General features: G+C 54.4%; 1 protein-coding gene across 1 annotated transcript in view; it reads left to right on the top strand.

Moving 5' to 3' along the window:
- The first annotated feature begins 1,136 nt into the window (after window positions 1-1,136).
- Window positions 1,137-17,596, top strand: part of LOC108398684 (actin, muscle-like) — a 35,302-nt gene continuing 18,842 nt past the window's right edge. Inside the window, 5 exon segments of the mRNA XM_073217736.1 lie at window positions 1,137-1,364; window positions 3,927-3,997; window positions 8,124-8,381; window positions 10,319-10,414; window positions 14,487-14,634. Of these exon segments, the coding sequence (XP_073073837.1) occupies window positions 1,137-1,364; window positions 3,927-3,997; window positions 8,124-8,381; window positions 10,319-10,414; window positions 14,487-14,634 (801 nt within the window).

Below are 17,596 nucleotides of genomic sequence, written 5' to 3'. Positions count from 1 at the left end.
AGGTGGCGCTGGGTGCTGGGGTCGCATTTGTCCTGTGGCAGGACAGATCCCTGGAGGGTCACAGGCTCCCTAACTATCCTAAGAGTGGATATAGCAAAGCAGAGAGGTGAATATGAAAACTGAAGTGACTGACGTGCGGGGCCATCGGGCTGGGGCTGATGCGCAAGGCCCCTGAGGTCCTGCTGTGTCACAGCCCAGCACAGTTGTGCATGATAATGTCCTCAGGCTACCAAGGGAAGGGAACCTTACCCCAGCACCCTGCTCAGGGGGGCACAGGGGTGTTGTTTCCCTCGGGAGATGCGAGTGTGTTCACATCGGCGGGTCTATGAGGTTTCAGCTAACTGGGTAACTTGGGTGTGCGGGACGCTCTGGTCCCCAGCAAGGAGGGTGGGGAGGTCGGTAGGGCCGCCCTGTCGGTGGCTTTCCCAGTTCTTTGTTTCAGTAGCTCTGTTTGGCCTAGATGCTTGAATTGAGGTCTTTTGGAATCTTTTTTAAGCAGGAAGAGAAAATGTCACTGAGCAGGACCAGTTGCTGAATAAACGTGACCCCCCTTGAGAATCAGACCCACGTGTTCCGTATCCCCTCGCAGGGAACATGAGGTAAAGGAGAAAGGCTGCTTCCGGGCTGGGTCAAGGGCTGTATGTGGGATGATTGATGGCTTTATGTTCCCTCTTGATGCCTTTACCTTGTTTCTCCAGCTATTGAAGACTTCCTTCTGGGCGGGGATTCCCAACTCCCTGGGTGGCCCTGTTCAGCTCTGAAGTTGGCTGGAGTCTGATCGTCTCCTTGGGGGTGTGCACCCCTCCCAGGTCCCCAGATCAGGGCTCCTGGCAGGACACTTAAGAAAGACTGAGTCTCTGTGAAACGCTTCTATGCACAGATCAGTAAGTCTGCATTTAAGCTCAGGTTCTCCTAAGAAGGCTCCACCTTGCCTGCTTTTGGCCCCTGGAAAAGGAAACTGTTGGCGTTTTTTCCTAAATGTGTATTTGAACTTCACAAGCATTTGTACTTTTCACCAGCAACACAGGCCAGGTAACCCTTCCAGAAGTGGGGAAATCTCTGACCAAGGTCTAAGGCTCAGTGGGGCAGGGGCTTGGTTGCACAACAGGACTGAGACCTGCCCAGACTTCGCCAGTATGCTCTTCCCTCACCCTGCCTACTGGGATGACCGGGCGGAGCTGGCACTGGTCGGCCGCTGGGCTCATCAGAGATGCCCTCGGCTCCAACATGACCAGGGGACACAGGTGGAGGTGGAGACGGGAGCCCCGGTGAATGTCAGTCAGCAGACAGGGGACCTCTGTGCCGGAGTGGTGAGCCTGAGGTCTGGATGGTGGGCTCTGGCCTCCGTGCCAGAAGCCAAAGAAGTGAGTGAGAGGCTGTTTTGGGCGGAAAATGCTGGGAACTGGCATGACTATTGTGTAACCTGAAAGAACTAGAGCTCTGCAAGCTTGAATATGTTGGGAAATAACATTGGCCAGAAACAATGTGTGGCACTTAGTAGGTCTGCAAAAATTTTTTTGAATGAATGAATTGATGGAAAATCAAATCCACATAGGAAACTTCACAGGCCAAAAATAGCTCATTGTTTGTGTCTCCAGAGACCCACTCGGCCAGGAGCAGGCAAACGTTTTCTGAAAAGACCAGCTAATAATATTTAAGGCTTTGCAGGCTACAGGGTCTCTGCCATAACTCCTCAGCTCTGCCGTGGTAGTGAGAAAGTGGCCACAGATGACATGTAACAAATGTGCAGGGCTATGTTCCAATAAAACTTTATTTACTAAAACAGACCGAGGGCCGGGTTGGGCCCATGGGCCACGGGCATTGGCCCTCCACCGGACAGACTCTTCCCCTCTATGGGACAGAGACTGCATCTTTGTGCCATCTCAGGACCCAGAACTAGGTTCTAGTTAAGGGCAAATGTACTGAAACTGCCTCTGCCTTTCACTGTTGTACTTAAAAAATATATTTTAATGTCATCAACCTACTATGCTTTGTGTTAGGGGTAAGTTGAAAGGCTGAAAAACCAGCTTTGCTTCAGAAGGAAGAAGATGTGCAACTATTTCTTTTCTGGAACTTGGATTTGAGAGCCAGACCCACGGGACCTGTGGTCTGGTGAACAGCTGCCAGGAGACCCCAGGGCACGCGGGAAATCAAGCTGCCTTGAAGGTATGTAACGCCCAGGCTGTGCTGTGTGCATGCCTGGGGTGCAGGAGCTGGAGTCCTGGGTGGAAAAGACTGGGGCTGCCTCCTCACGCCAGTCTCTTCAGGAGGTTTTGTGTCGCTGACGTGTATTCCTCCGGCCAGTGGATACTGAATTTTAAATATGTAAGTGTGATGCCCTGTGGACCAAACCAAGAACTGTGGCATCCTAGGAGAACAAGCTGATGTCCCTTTGGGCCACATTATTTAAATCATTGATCAACATTTGTTTCGAGGAGAGGCTGAGCGCTCTGAGGGGCACATGGCAAGTCTGAGCCTCCCCTGAACCACCCCTGGGTCCAGCTGGGTCTGCCTTGTCACGGGACAGTTTGTCAGGCATGTGTTGTCATGCAAACACATCCCTTGGCACCAATGAACATATATATATCCACATGGTGGCATATGGAGTACCATGCAGCTGTGAAAAATGAACCATCACTGCATGTGTCAGTGTGGGAAAATCGCCAATAACTGAAAAAAATAAGCAAGATGCAATGTCCAGGGTGATGATTTCACTTGCCTAAACTTCAAAAGCAGCAAAACCAAAGATGACCCTTAGGGAGCGATTCAGGTGTGGTCATGCTGTCAAGGAAATGAGGATTATGAACACAGGCTTCAGGGCACGGTGTCTCTGGGAAGGGGCACAGTGGGAGGGGTGCACAGAGGTGTGGACCATATCAGCACCTGGGTGGGGGGGTTATAACTTAGTTACTGAAACAGGTAGTCATCTCTAAAATGTACATACACGATACATATATCTCATAGAAAACACCATCATAAAATAGCACGAAACAGAAATATAGAGTCCCTTGGCTGTTTGTATCTTGGGGTGCAGTGTGCGGGGGGTAGGGACAGCAGCACAGAGCTGGGGAATCTCTCTTTCTGACCAGTAGGATTGGCAGTCTGGTTTCCTAGTGGCTTCCCCACTGGGTGGTGACCGCCTTGTGCTTATCTGACCACTGACTGCAGGCTCCCTGGGCCTGCGTCCCACCAGACAGCCCTTCCCCACACCCGAGCTTAGCGCGGTGAATGCTCACTGACCGGGTCAGTTGCTGTACGACTCGCACATACTGGACTTTTCTCAGGAAAGCCTGGCCTTTGAAATCCCACACAGAAAGGGACCAACAACTGTCCAGTTTGCCCAGGACCGAGGGGTTTCCAGGGATGCGGCTCTTTCCACATCAAAACAGGAAGCCCAGACCAACTGGGATGAGTTGGTTATTTTGCTCAGATTGTGTTACTCAAACAAAAGGGCTCGGTTTTGTTCTGACTGACTTCGTACCATAGAAGCACTTCAGACATCTTGCATGCCTTCTGCAAATGATTATTCTGGAGGGGTCCAGGGGAGCTTTGTGTCGGGCCTGAGGGCTTCAGCCCCGGCAAGTTCACTCAGGATTCAGTGAAACTGAAAAATGAATGTTGTGGGTAAAAGGGTTTATGCTCAGCTGTATTCCTGAAGTGGCAGGCCAAGCGCTAGAATCCTGCCCACCTCAGGCAAGTCGGTGCGCAGCAAGCCGGCTGTTGGCTCCAGGCCCCTCCGCCCCCGCAGCCGCAGGGCCCTGGCTGGAGCCCCTTGGGCAGAGTCATCACAGCCCATTGCCCACGGCTGTGCCCAGCCTGAGCCTGCACGCACTGCACGTGCGCGGTGGGCAAGCCGACTGGGCGCAGGGGAGGATCCTGGCTGTAGAACTTCCGTTTTCTCTACAGTTTGACTTCCTTCTCTGCAGCCATGGAGCACCTGCAACACCGTGGCCGACCGTGGCCCGAGCCACCGGGCCCGACCGTGGCTCCGGGGACTGTAAGTGTTTTGTTGAGTGACTCTGAGCTGGTCTTGAATCTTGCTGAGGGCAGATTACGTTAGTAAAATAAGGCTTTTGGTCAATGACTGCTACCCGAAAGGCTGGGAGTGAGAATGAAAGAAAATGCTGTTTAAACCGGGAATCGACTGTCACGCCAGCTTTCTGTAAGCAGCGGCCGTCGGCGCCCCCTGGAGGGCTTCTTAGGAGGAGGCGCTGCTGGTTCGAAGCAGACGTGGGGAGGCCCGAGAGCTGCATTGCTAAGCGGTCGGTTCTGCCGCTCTGCGGGCCACACCCGGGGAACCCTTGTCCCAGGGCTGCAGGATTAGGTCTGGGGCAGTGCTGTCAACCTTCCTCTACAAGGGATCACACAGTGAGTATTTCAGGCTTTGTGGCCACCTGGTCTCAGCTACTCAGCGTTGCCATGCATGGTGGCCCCAGAAGCAGCCATAGGCAATATGTGCATGAGTGAGAGCGTTCCGATAAAACTTTACTTACAAAAACAGCCTGTGGCACTTACAGTTTGCCAACCCCTGTGTGACTTTCTTATGATATCCTTGGCTTCTCTGTGTTCTCCGTGTCTCCTGTACTGGAGGGCAGGTTGCTCGCAGCCAGCTGACAGCAGGCCGTGGAGGCCATGGGGAGGACTGATTGATTTAGAGGACAGCGGGGGGGTAGCGGAGTGTATGAGCTTCTGCCGCCTTACCACCAAGCCAGAACTCGGTGGCTCACAGCAGCGACCATCTTAGTGCCCGCTACTTACAGGCCGGCCGGGTGGTCATTCTGGTCTGGGCTGGTTTGGTCTCTGCTGGGCTTTCTTGTGCACTGGAGGCCACTTAGCAGATGGCCTGGCATGGGGTGACTGAAGATGGCCGGGCGCCTCAGTTCTCCGACAAGTGGCCTCTCCTCCGAGAGGCTGGCTCAGGCTCCTTCACGTGATGGCCTTAGCATAGCACGAGGGGTTCGCTGGCCCTCCTGCTGGCCGACCGCATGTGGTGCCCGCACAATCACGTGTTGTCGTCATGGGAATCACGTGGCCAGCCCAGGGTTAAGAGTTGGGAGGTAGGCTCCTTTGTAACGGGAGAGGCTGCCAAGGACGTATGGCTGTTTGCACTTTACTGCTCGGACTGAGAGGTGGGCTAGAAAACCAAGTGGCCTGGGATCGAGTTCTTGCTGCCGCTGCCCAGCTGAACATCTTTATTCCCTTGCTGACCCCCAGCCCCACAGGGTTGCTGGGCTGGGAAGCTTCAGTGAGTCCACCTTGAACTGTGTCTGCCACGAGGAAGTCCCCTGTGCGTGGAGGCTGTTACGAATCTCAGTGAATCCCACAGATGTAACAGCAGTGGGGGCAAGGCAGTGAAGGACCCCCCCGGCCCCCCGGAATGTGCCTTCCACGTGCTTCTCCAGGACTGCCCACCACCTTGGACACTGGGCCTTCCCGTGCCTGCTCCCCTGTCTGGAATCTGTCCGAGTCCTCCAGGGCCAACTCACAAGGTCGCCTTCTCTATCTAGCCCTTATCACATTGAATTTAAAGTGATTTTTAAAAAACAAACATGCTCCTATAAGCTGGGGGCCCCTTGAGAGCAGAGCCAGTGCCTTGTGCGGAGCACCCAGTGTTGATTTTGAGAACCTCTCATTACAGCCTCTTTAAGTCATTTGGGGCAGGTTTCTCCCCACTTCTTATTGGCAACATTGAAAGCCAGCCAGGCTAATTTCCCACTGAGGGAGGACTTTTAACAGGCACTGTGTAAACACCGCCTGTTCTGTTCCCTTACGGCTATATGTGGTCTCTTCTGGGACACTGCCACAAGGAGCTTGGTGTAATTTCCTTAAGAAAAACAAACAGTAGCCACATTCTGTCAACCCTACCTGCTTCCCAGGAGAAGAACGAACCCCATCCTGAGACATGGGGTGATCTGGCCCGACAGGTGGCAGGGGTGGGGGAAGGTGGGCTCCCCACACGCTCTCTCTGCATTCAGGAGGTCCGGAAGCCGGCTGGGGTAATACAGTGAGTCAGGATTCCATACATGCTTGTGGTATTGAACTGCTCTATTATAAAAGGGAGCCAAGATTGTAGACATTTTGCAGGGGCAGCAGACAGATACATCATTTTTTTTCCTATAAGGACCGTTTTTAGATGGATTCCTTTTTTTTTTTTTTTTTAAGTATCACTGATAGATAATCTTATGTTGGTTTCAAATATATATTGCAGTGGTTCAACAGTTACCCATATTATTGAATCCTCACCCCCTCTAGTGCGGTTACTATCTATCAATGTAGTAAGGTGTTACAGAATCATTAACTGTATTCTCCTTGTTGCACGACCATCCTTGTGAACAACCTATATTGTGCCCCTTTATGCCCCTCCTCCCCCTTGGTGACCACTAGTCCCTTCTCAGTATTTGAGTCTGCTGCTGTTTTGTTCCTTCTGTTTTGCTTTGTTGTTATACTCCACAGAGGAGTAAAATCTTTTGGTATTTGTCTTTCTCTGCCTGGTTTATTTCACTGAGCATAATATCCCCTAGAGCCATCCATGTTGTTGCAAATGGTAGGATTTCTTTTTTTAATGGCTGAATAATATTCCATTGTGTATATGTACCACATCTTCTTTATCCATTCATCTCCTGATGGACACTTGGGCTGACTGAGATGGATTCCTTTTTAACAAATAGACTAGGTGAAGACATGGTTGTCTGAACTTGAAAGGTGAGAGATACAAGGATAAAAGCAGTTATGTACATGTCTAACTATTCATCTATTTACCTATTTATCATCTACCTGTCTGTCATATATCTGCCCATCCATTATCTATCCACCCACCCATCCATCCATTCATCCATCCATCCATCCATCCATCCATTCTGGGCTCACATAACTCTTTACCAATACTTCAGCCTACTGACTAACCTTCCAAATCTATGCCACTCCAACACCCTCTTAACACACATGCACACACCTATGCCGACCTCTGTCCATTTGAGATGCCCCAATTCCTCCAAATATCATAGTGATGAACCCTTGATGTTGTGATCGTGATTGTTCCTTAGATATGTATGGTACTTTACAGTTTACAAAACATGCGCCTTTACATGAATGCCCTTCTGTGCAGCCCCATCACTCAGGCAGACACGGGACCCAGCAGGCACACCCTGTTGCGGGTGTGAGGGGGCTGTCAGGCACGATGCCCCTCGTGGCGCAACGGAACAGGATGGTGTATGGGGACGACCTGCATGTGTTGGCCATTCTGATCTTTGACCTTATGATGGCATGGTTTAGAAGAAAGCACTTTTGCATAAAAATGAGTGAAGCCATAACAGTATCGGATCCACTGTGATGGTTTCCCTGGTGAAGAAGTTATTTCAGGGATCTGGGAGATCTGGTTCTCACTGCTTCACTCCTTGGAATTGTCTTCCCGCCAGCTTTGGCAGGTCTGGGCACGAAGGCCCTTCCCTCTGTGCCAGTGGTTCTCAGCCACAACTATTTTGTATGCTGCCCTTTCCCCAGGCACATTGGCGATGTCTGGAGACATTTTTGGTTGTCCTAACTGGGAGAACGCTACTGGTATCTAGTGGGTAGAAGCCAGGATGCACTACATGTCCCCCAGCATGCAGGACGTGCCCACGGCTAAAAGCCACCCAGACCATGGTGCCAGTCATGCCGAGGCTGAGGAGCCCGGCCCCACATGCTCACCCAGGCAGAGCCGACAGGCCCACCTGACAGGCTGGCGGAGAAGAGCTTCTGGCATACTCCCTCTGTCTGCATGGCAGTGTTACTTACTGCAGTGCATTTATGCCACAGTCAGAGCTCACGGTCCCGGGCAGGGCAAGTGACTGTCCTGAGAGGGTCCCCGGCAGCCCAGTTCAGTTCCTCTGCAGACCTCCTATGCGAGGGCACTAAAAGATACAGCATTGATTCCAGCAAGGACGCTGGCTTGGAGGAGCCCAGGCCCAGACGGGAAGCAGGCAGAGAATCCCAGGGGAGAGGATGCAAGGACCAGAGGTCAGGGAGTAGGCTGCGCTCTGACTGAGCCAGACTGTGCGGGTTCTGGACAACACTCCACAGCAGAGCCGCGGGCTGGGCCCAGGACCGCAGGTGTGAGGTGCCTGACTTCCCCTTCCCATCATTAGGCGCCAGCCAGGAACCCCCCAGCACCCATTTCTGAAGCACTGCTACCATGTGATCTGCCGGGAGCGCTATCGGCAGGGTGAGCTCCCAGCGTGCGCTGCGCTGGGAAACGCAGGCTATGGAAGCGATGCTGCTGTTGCGAGTGAACACACAACTCAGATGTTCCAGGGCTGCCTCGTCAACCAGCCTGTGCATCTTTATGTTCGGGAGCTTTGTTCCGTGCAGTGTATCAAAGAAACACCCTCCTGCCAGGCGGAGAGGTGGGGCACTGAAGGCGTGTGTGGGGTACCACTTACCCAGCGTCAACAATCCCACCCTTGACTCGGATAATCAGGTTGGACCCACCAGGGGGAAGGTCTCTGAACGCCAGTACCAGGGTGTGAGAGGACTGTCCTGCTCAGCCTGTTGCAAAGAGGACAGAGGGCCACGTTCTGTTTACACGCCAACCTCATACACGACACACTGGTTGGTGAGGCTCCCGTTTCCTCATTCCTGAGCCGCCAGTGATGGTCCCTGAACACAGAGGTCTCCACCTTATGCCCCTGCGGGGGCCACGCAGCCACCATATGTGGACACAGCAGCGGCTGGCCGGCTGAAGAACTGACTCATGGGCCGTCCAGTGGGGGCGGCCTCCGTGCAGCTGCAGCCCTGGGCCACCATGGGACAGTGATGCCTTTGCTGCCCCTCCTAAGTTCACCCAGACACCTGTTTCTTTCATTTTTTTGTTAATGAAAAATCTCGGATGTTAGAATGTTGAGCAACCAAGCCAATCTGTTCAAGCCAAAAAAATGGAGTTTATGTACAAGCTTCCAGGTTGTCTTCTCTGTCCTCGAGGGATCTTCTGGTCCAGGGGTATTCCTCTCCAGGTCCTGGGGGCTTTTCACTCTGCCTTGTTCTATATGGACCAGATCCATCCCAGGAGGTTCATTGACTGATTCAGACTCCAAATTGCTGATCACAGAGTGTTGAGCATTAGACCATAACCATTCAAAGAGCTGCCTTCGAGGATAAAGTCACACTGACCTCCATGCCCATCCCCCACCACCTGCCCTTAATGGTCAGTGCATCGCCTGCTTGTGCTGGGATTCTGACCTCTCCGTGTCAGGGCTCCTTGACCCCAGGCGCTGGGCTCTCCTGGTGAGGCTCAGAGTCAGGAGATGTTAAATCTCCTTTGGCGGCAAGAGTCACTTCCTCCTGGTAGTTCGAGATGAAAGTGAATCCCGTTGAACAACTCCACACCCTTCTGGTGCGATGGTGGTAAACGTGCCCGTGGGAAGCTGGCTGGTGGGGGTCATAGAAGCTCAATGCGCCATAGCTTGTAGGTGACATTTTATTTCCACACCACAGTTCATTAAATAATAACTGTGTTGGCTGAACAACTCCTGTTAGCAGGCCTGGGGCTGGCTTGACCCTCCTGTAAACGGGATGAGGCGCTGGCCACGGAGAAGCAGTGTGCTGGGCATACGTTTGTTTGCTCAGCAGCCCTTTGCTGGGACAGCCGTCTCCTGCGGTCCACGGTACCACCCCTCCCGCCACACGCATGCACGTAGGACCCAAACTTGAGTAATCGGATTTCCAGGATGTGAAGGCTGGAGGGATGCACAAAGGGACGGGAAGATTGGAACAAGGCCGTTTGATGGCAAAGCCAGGGGGAGGTGTGCCCGACCTCCCTGAGAGGCCCCGCCTCCTTGCTCGCTGGTGCCAGGCTCTTCGCTTCTCCCTTCGGTTCAGCTGGTCCCTTGGTGCGTCCTTTGCAACACCAGCTACGGGTGGGCCTGCAGCCAAAGGGCCCCAGATGAGGCCTGCTGGTGCCACCAAGCACCCGCCTGGGGCTCTGAGTTCATCTCAGGCTGAGACGAGGAACGGGACTGAAGGCTGCCGCCTGCACTCAGGCATGCCGCACACTGGCTAACGGCTCAGAGCATGTGCTGGTGGGGTCCCCCGAGGTCATCAGCTCTCTGAGGGATCCTGGGGGACTGCCCACTGCTTCCATAGGTCGAAACGAGGACTCTAATGGGGACAGTGGCTGCTGCAGCTGACGGCTTTGAACAACTTAGAAGAAGGGAACAGTTTTCATTCAATAATTAAATTTTAAAAACTTAAATTCACTTAACCTGACATTTTAAAATGTTGACTCAATACACAGAACAAAACTCAGAGTTTTTCTGCGACCCTCCCACTGACTGTGTGCCTACAGGGTCCCGACGCGGGCAGGTGGCAGTGGCGGGCAGCCTCCGGATGCAGACGTGGTCTGCGTGATAGGCCGGAGTGCGGGGCATCATCACGCCTCAACGTCGGTCTGACCCGCTGTCCCTGGCTGTGGCTGGTCAGGGCCCGTGGGGATGGCCCCATGTCACGTCCCCTGAGATCTTACCTTACTTATACGACAGAGAACAATCACATCTGGTGAAGAGAGACTCGTTCGCTCAGGCTGAGACCAGAGTCCTTGAATGAGTGGGAAGCCAGTCTGCAGAGGCGATCTTGGGGACGGTGGCCCTTGTGCGTGCGCTCTGGAGTCCTCCCCTCGCTTCCCTGCAGGGCCCCGCGGCTGGGTGTCTGGGTGACTGGCCCCAGGGAGGGGCGAATACTCAAATGCTGACCCAGATCAACTTTTGACCCGGATTTATCTCCCCGCATCCTGATGTAGGTCCCGCACGGGCTGACCTCTGTAGCCTTTGTCACAACTGAAAAGCCGTTAATTCCCATAATTTTTTAAATGAAATATTCTGTTATAATCTCTGGTTCACGAGGGGAGAAACTTGTCTGCTGTTTCCTCACTTTATTCCAATTTAAACAGTGCCTGACCCCAGGAGGTACTTGGTACATATTTGCTGAGTGAATGCCAGTCACCCCTGACTCAGAATTAAACATCCCGACCCTAATGTACCTTTAATTGACTCTGTGAGAGCATTTTGGGAGGATAATCCTATTTGTTTAATTTGCTGTGATTTTCTGGGCACTAGAACCAGGGGGGCTGAGATTGGGGGGACAAAGGGTGTCCCCCAGTTTCTGAAAGCTCACATTCTGCCACTTCACTGTCACAAAGCCCCGGCATTAGTTTGGTAACGGCTTTCTTCATAAAAGCAGAAATCCACTTCAGATTCTTTCCGTTGGCAAAACCAGGCCCCGGCGCCTCCTCCTGCCGTTTCAGCCCAGGAGGGGGCTCACAGGGACGCTCTGCCGCCGGAGAGCGGGTAAACCTGGGTACCGGTCACAACTCTCTTGGTTGCAAGTGACCGGCACCCACTCAGCTCCGTTCAGAGGACTTTGTCGGCTCCTGGGCTGAGCAGTGTGGGGGAGACGACATATGTACCCGAGGCCACTGCGAGGATTCCATGCTCCGGCCTCGCCTCTGCTCTCCTGTGGCTGGGCTTCCCCCTCAGGCAGGGGCAGCTCCCGGACACAGGAGTCCAGTGGACCAGACAGACTATCTTTCCTGATCGCTCTGGCTGGGGTCCCAGGAGGGGGCCTTGGCTTGCGTCACACGCCCGCCTCCTGACCAAGGCCCAGGGGCTGCTGTAACAACCCGCCACAAACCCAATGACGTACAGCAGTACCGTTCTGTTATGGTACAGTTCTGGCCCACATCACAGTGTTGGCAGGGCCACACTCCCGCTGGAACCTCCAGGGGAGAACCTGCTTCCTCTCCTGTGCAGCTTTGCAAGGCTGTCTGCCCGTGGCCCCCTCCCCCAGCCTCCCAGCCAGGACGGCAGCATCTTCAAGTCTCTCTCAGACTCTGACCTTCCCGCCTCCCTCCTTCCCTCCTGAGGACCCTCGTGATTCACTGGGCCCAGCGGGCAGTCCCTGGCAATCTCCCATCTCAGGATCCTCAGCCTAGTCCCACCTGCAGAGTTCCTTTTGTAAGGTCGCACATTCACATGTCTGGGCTTGAGCATGCAGCCAGGACTGAGCTGACCGCTAGCCCAGGTTTGGAAGACCTCACTGGCTGGCATGGGTCATGCAGCCACTTCCTCTAAACCCAGAGGACGAGGACGCAACGGGAACAGAGAAGCAGAGGCCCCACAGGGCCAGTGGCAAACGTGGAGAAGCCCCAACTGGGGCAAGGGGTGCCCCCTCTGCTCAGCAGGTCGCCATGGCTTTGTGCGGAAGTGGCGACGTGGGGGGACACCAGTGGGCTGCAGAAGGGCCCCACCTCTCCTTCTCTGGACCGTTTCATCTTCTTACTGGCACTCTTTCTGTGCTTGGTACAGTTCCTGGGATTCGGGAGCAGTTCAGTCCTTCCCTTTGAGCATCAGTCGTAGGTCACTTTCTCCTCTTGATCAGTGGGACATTTCCCTTCCAATTTCCTTCACACCTTTCCTTACGCTTTTATTTCTGTGTGTTGATCCTAAATATGTAGACTCACATGCAAGTCCCAGATCCACGAGGATTTGGAGTAAAGTAGGAAAGCGCTCCTTGATCCAATGTGCCCTCCTTTCCAGCTTGGGGGAAAATGCCCGCCCTGCTCTGAGCTGGTTTTTTCCACTCCAGACCCCCCAGATGGAAACGTCCCAGCAGGGAGAGCGGTGCGATTACTCATGGCCTGATTTTCCTCCTTTTACTAAAGACACAGAAATGGAAGCCAGCGTCTGATGATCTGGAACAAAACGAAGGAGAAACTGCATGTTTGTCACTCAGCTCAAAAGCTCCTGCAGCAAAGCAACGTTGGAAACTGCGTGACCAGCCCCAGAATGGATTCATTTCTGCGCTCTGCAGGCACCGAGCTGTGGGTGGGAGAGCTCAGCTCCCGTTGGGTTCCCCCTTCCAGGTCTGCTGCTGGCCAGTCGGGGGCTTGGGGCCCATCCTTGCATCTAAAGAGGATCAATCATTGTAATAATCATAATGATAATGGTGAGCGCATGATGCTCACACACCACCTCACCTCAGCAGGAGGCAGATAAGCAAGTTCACACAAATGTCCTACAAATCTCCAACTTTACTGCAGCTGGCCCAGCAACCTCCAGCCGAGGTCCTGCCGTCCAGTGGCAGCACGTGGCTGAAGATACGCGGCCAGCGCACTCACAGGACACCACAAAAATCCCAAAGCAGGAGATTAGGAAGGCCAGACCAGAACTACAAAGAGAGTTGGCAACCCTGGCCACGGGGCTCTCGGAGAGGGCCGTGGACTCTGGCTGCAGAAGCTGGGGTGGCCTGCTGGGGGGACGGGCTTGTGGAAAGCACGGAGCACTGTGTGACACGTGCCTACACGTAGCTGCTGTGAAGAGACCACCAGCATTTCTGGACAATAATTCGGCAAAATGTTTATGGAGCCTCCAAGAATTCCTGGTCACTCAGCCAGGCACGCTGAGGATGCATGCAGGGCAGGGAGCTCGCCCAGAATGCAGGATGAAGGCAGGTAACAGGACTGTCAGCAAACACCGGAGTGGCTGGGTCTAAGCGCCGCAACTGGGGCAGGTGAGCGGATCGTAGCCGCCTGTCGTGGTGGGAGTCTGAGCAGGAGAGCGTGTTTCCAGTAGGACCAGACCACACGGGGATGTTCACGACATTCAGAGAAAAGGTCTAATACAAAACCGTAGGTGTCACGTGTTACGGGTAATATAGGAATGTGGGTACACAGCACACGTAGAGCTGGACTGCTCTCTGCTGCCCCTGTCCAGAGCGTCGGATAGAAAGCGGCCCCTGAGTGGGTTGTACGACCAGAAAGATAAACACCCAATGTTAACAGGGCTGTCTGCGATCGGCAGTATCTCGGGAGGTTTCATTTTTCCTCCGAGCTCTCTTTATTTTCTGTAATGAACATATAGACTTAATCTGAAAAAGAATTAAAATCACTTTTAATGTGAAGAACACTTCTGTCATGGTAAAGATTTAGTTAAAATGGAATATTCGCAAAAGAAAATGGATTCATTTATTTTGAGGGCAATTTAAAAAAAAACATGCATAAATTTGAAGCAAATATTAACATACAACAGGGCAACTGTAGGCGGTAGGATTGTGGGTGACTACAGTTTCCTTCTTTATATTTTCTGTCTTAAAGGAGGGAGGGAATGGTTTTGACCTGGGGCCCGGAGGCCAGGGAGGTCTCCCAGGAGAGGCGGGATGGGAGCTGTGGATGAGGGGGACCCTGGCAGTGACCACCAGGTGCAGCCCCTGGGGTCACAGGCCCATGCTGGGCCACGTGGCAGTGGAAGCCTTTATCTGGGGACTACACCCCAGGCCCCCCTCCCCAGTGCAGCCACAAGGAAATGGTCAACTAAGAGCCCACCCATTCCAGCAAACTGCCAGCGGGGCCCAGCTCTGGACACACCCCTGGCTCTGAGTGCAAGCTGAGCCCTCCATGCAGCACCTGCCCCCGGGTGTGCATCTGGCCTCCAGCACAAGTAACCCTGTTGTGTCTCCTGCAGCCTGTCCAGGTCACACCCAGGTCACACGCAGCAGGATGAACTACCCCTCATTTGCGTCTAAGGCTCGGGCTTCAGCAAGGTGGGCTTCTCAGGGAAGAAAGCCCCCCTGGCCATGTTCCCCACTGTGCTCGGGATGTGAGTGATGGGGGTGTCCTTCCTGGGGGCGGCCTCGGGGCCCAACAGCCCCCTCCCCTGACAGGCCTGGCTGAGCCCAGTCCTCGGGGCAGGGGCAGGAGTTGGCCCAGGTGAATGGACCTCAGAATCACAGGGGCGCTTGGCCTGGCAAAATGCAGGGTGCCGGGCCCACCCCTGGACTTCCTGCTGCAGCGGGTCTGGACTGGGGCCAGGAATCTGTATTTCAAACCACTTCGCATCTGATGCTTATGCTGCTGGCCCAGGAGCCACGTCTGAGGGCCTCTGACTCAGACGGAGCAGCCCCGAGGCATCAGTCAGTGAAGCAGGTGGTCATACAAATAAACTATGCTATCCATTTACCGTCCGATTTTCCCGCCTTTAAGAGTGGTGTGGGTGCTGAGAAGTAGTTCTCTATCTTTAAGATAACGGTAGTCCGCCAGTACTAGGTGGCAACTGACATGCAGCTTCCATGACAGGAGGACAGTAGGGAGGGGAGGGGCCTGGCGCAAAGGCCCTGCCGAATAGGGTGTCCCCTGCTCCCGTCTGCTGCTGTTGCCATGCACGGAAGTGGACCCAGTGTCGCCAGGTCTTCCTGCCTTTCAAGAGAAATGCCCTGGCTGCAGTAAAGCCCTCCAGGCTGCCTCCAAGCTGAGCCCACTCCAGCCTGGTTGGGGGCACTCAAAGTGGGGAGACTCTCACCCGAATCTCAAATGCAGCCCCAGTGTCCCCTCCTTCAGTCGTTCATACTCCAGGCCAAGACAGGCCCTACAGGGGGGCTGAGAACTGGGCTGACACTTCTCCTCATCACTGTAGCAGGCCAAGCGGTGTCCCCAGAGGTGTGTCCACCTGGACCCGTGGACATGACCTTATTTGGAAAAAGGGTCTGGCAGGTATAATTAAGGATCTCGAGATGAGGTCATCCCAGATTACCCAGGTGGGTCCTGAACCCAGTGGCACGTATCTTTCTTTGTAAGAGAGGTGAGGGAGATTGGAAGCAAAGAAGGGAAAAGATTTTTTTCTCCAATCACAAAAATGTGAAAACTATTCTTGGTTCACAGGCCTCACGTAACAGATGACAGGCCAGATATAGCTCCTGGGCAGTCGTTTGATCACCTCTCTAAGATTCAGAGGGTCCTGAACCAGGTCCTTGGTTTTGAGAAGCCCCACCAAAGAGGGCTTGGCCTCTGCCGCCCACAAATCTCTTCCTTTGCTTTGTATGAGGTCCCTAGGGCGGCTCTTAACACCACAGCAGGGGTGGATTAAACCACAGATGTTTCCTCTCCCAGGCCTGGGGCTGGAGGCTGAGACCCCAGCGTGGGCAGGGCCGGCTCCCCCAAGCCTCTCTCCTGGGCATGTGGACGTGGTCCCTTCCCTGTGTCCCCACGTGGCCGTCCCTCTGCGTGTGTCTGTGTCCTGACCGCCTCTTCTTATAAGGACGCAGTCACCTTAGATCAGGTGGGCCCATTTTGTCAGAGCTTCAACATAGGAATTTCGAGGACATGGCTCGGTTGATGACGTGCTTTAAGCACTAACAGAAGGCAGGCTCCCTTTGGAGACAAGGCATTGATTGTCTTGCCCTGTCTGAACCGGGGCCCCTGATGAGGGCTTTTCCCTCGGACGCGGCTGCTCCCTGGCTACCCTGCCAGCACTGAGCCAAGTGGGCCCGAAGGCAGGGCTGAGGGCTGGGGAGAGTGGGCGTCGGGATGGGTCCTGCCACACCCGGGGGAACCAGTTTGGTGTGTTAGCAGTTTCAGTTGAAACTTGAGCCATGGGGCTGCTCAGAAGAGCTGCCCCAAACTCTGAAACTAAAGCCTCTGCTGCCAGTGTCTGGTCCCAGGGAGGCTTCCGAGTCTGATGGACGCTGGCAATAAGGGGAGCCTCAGCCGAGGGAGGCGGCGTGCTCTGCCCCAGGTACTCTGCCGTCCCTCAGAGCCTCCCAGCCCATTGCTTGTAGACTCACAGGCCCATGAAGACAGCGTCAAGCCAGTGCCATCAAAGGACAGCGGAGCGTTCTGTCAGCCACCCACCATTCCCCAGAGGCGGCTGCCGCCCCCAGCGCTGTCCTCCCAGTTCCTGTGCAAAGGCATTTGCTCCTCCCATGACTAAACTCTTCCCCAAACCTGCTTCTCTCCCTGGATACTCCTGGTCCCACACTGCAGCCGCTCTCCAGCCCCCGGGCCACCCAGCAGCTCCCCGCGGGGCCCCTGCTCCCTTCTGCAGGGCCTCCTTGAGCTCCTTGTTTGAGACCCCCACGGCCCTGTGGGTCCCCAGCCCGAGTGGCTGGTCTGGGACTCTCCGGGCTACCTCCGCGTCCCCTTCGCTCTTTCAAACGCTCAGCGCTGTGTGACTGACTCCCTGTGTTCAGTCCCTCTGTTTGAAATCTTTGGTGTGGCGTCTCTTGTCCTGACAGGTGTAATAATGTGCTCTGCAGTGTCAGTACTTAACGTTGCACCATGGCCAGTATCCCACAGCCCCAGGGAGGAAAAAGCACCTGTTAACTACACAAAAAGTGGCTCAATAGGAAGGAGAAGTGTGTATAAAACAGGTCACAAACATGGTGAAGCGTAAGATCCCAGCAAGAAAAATCAAATTCCTCCCCAAAATAGAAACAAGTGACCAAGATGAACCATCAGAGGAGCAAACGGCCCACCTGGACCCCTGCAGACGGGCTTTCTGGTCTGCTTCCTGTGGGCCACCTCGGCCGCCATCCTCTGGGCTTCCAGGCCGGCCCCGCTCAGCAGGAGGAACGCTTCCGTCTCCAGAGGGGACGCACCCAACAGGACGCTCTGCGTGGGCCCACATTTTGTTCCAGATTGAAGCACCATGACCCCCACCTCCACCCCGTGCACTTCAGTCTAGCAGGGAGATGGCAGGGAGCCCCTCACGGGAGGCCCTGTGGCCGTGAAGGGGCAGGACAGAGGGTCTGCCCAGAGTCCTCGGTCCCTTGTGACTAGCACAGTGGCTCAGACCCGAGC

Source organism: Manis javanica, chromosome 11 (assembly GCF_040802235.1).
Source record: "Manis javanica isolate MJ-LG chromosome 11, MJ_LKY, whole genome shotgun sequence".
NCBI classification, from domain to species: domain Eukaryota; kingdom Metazoa; phylum Chordata; class Mammalia; order Pholidota; family Manidae; genus Manis; species Manis javanica.
The sequence above is the reverse complement of the archived record's forward strand: the minus strand, read 5'-3'. Positions and strand labels throughout refer to the sequence as shown.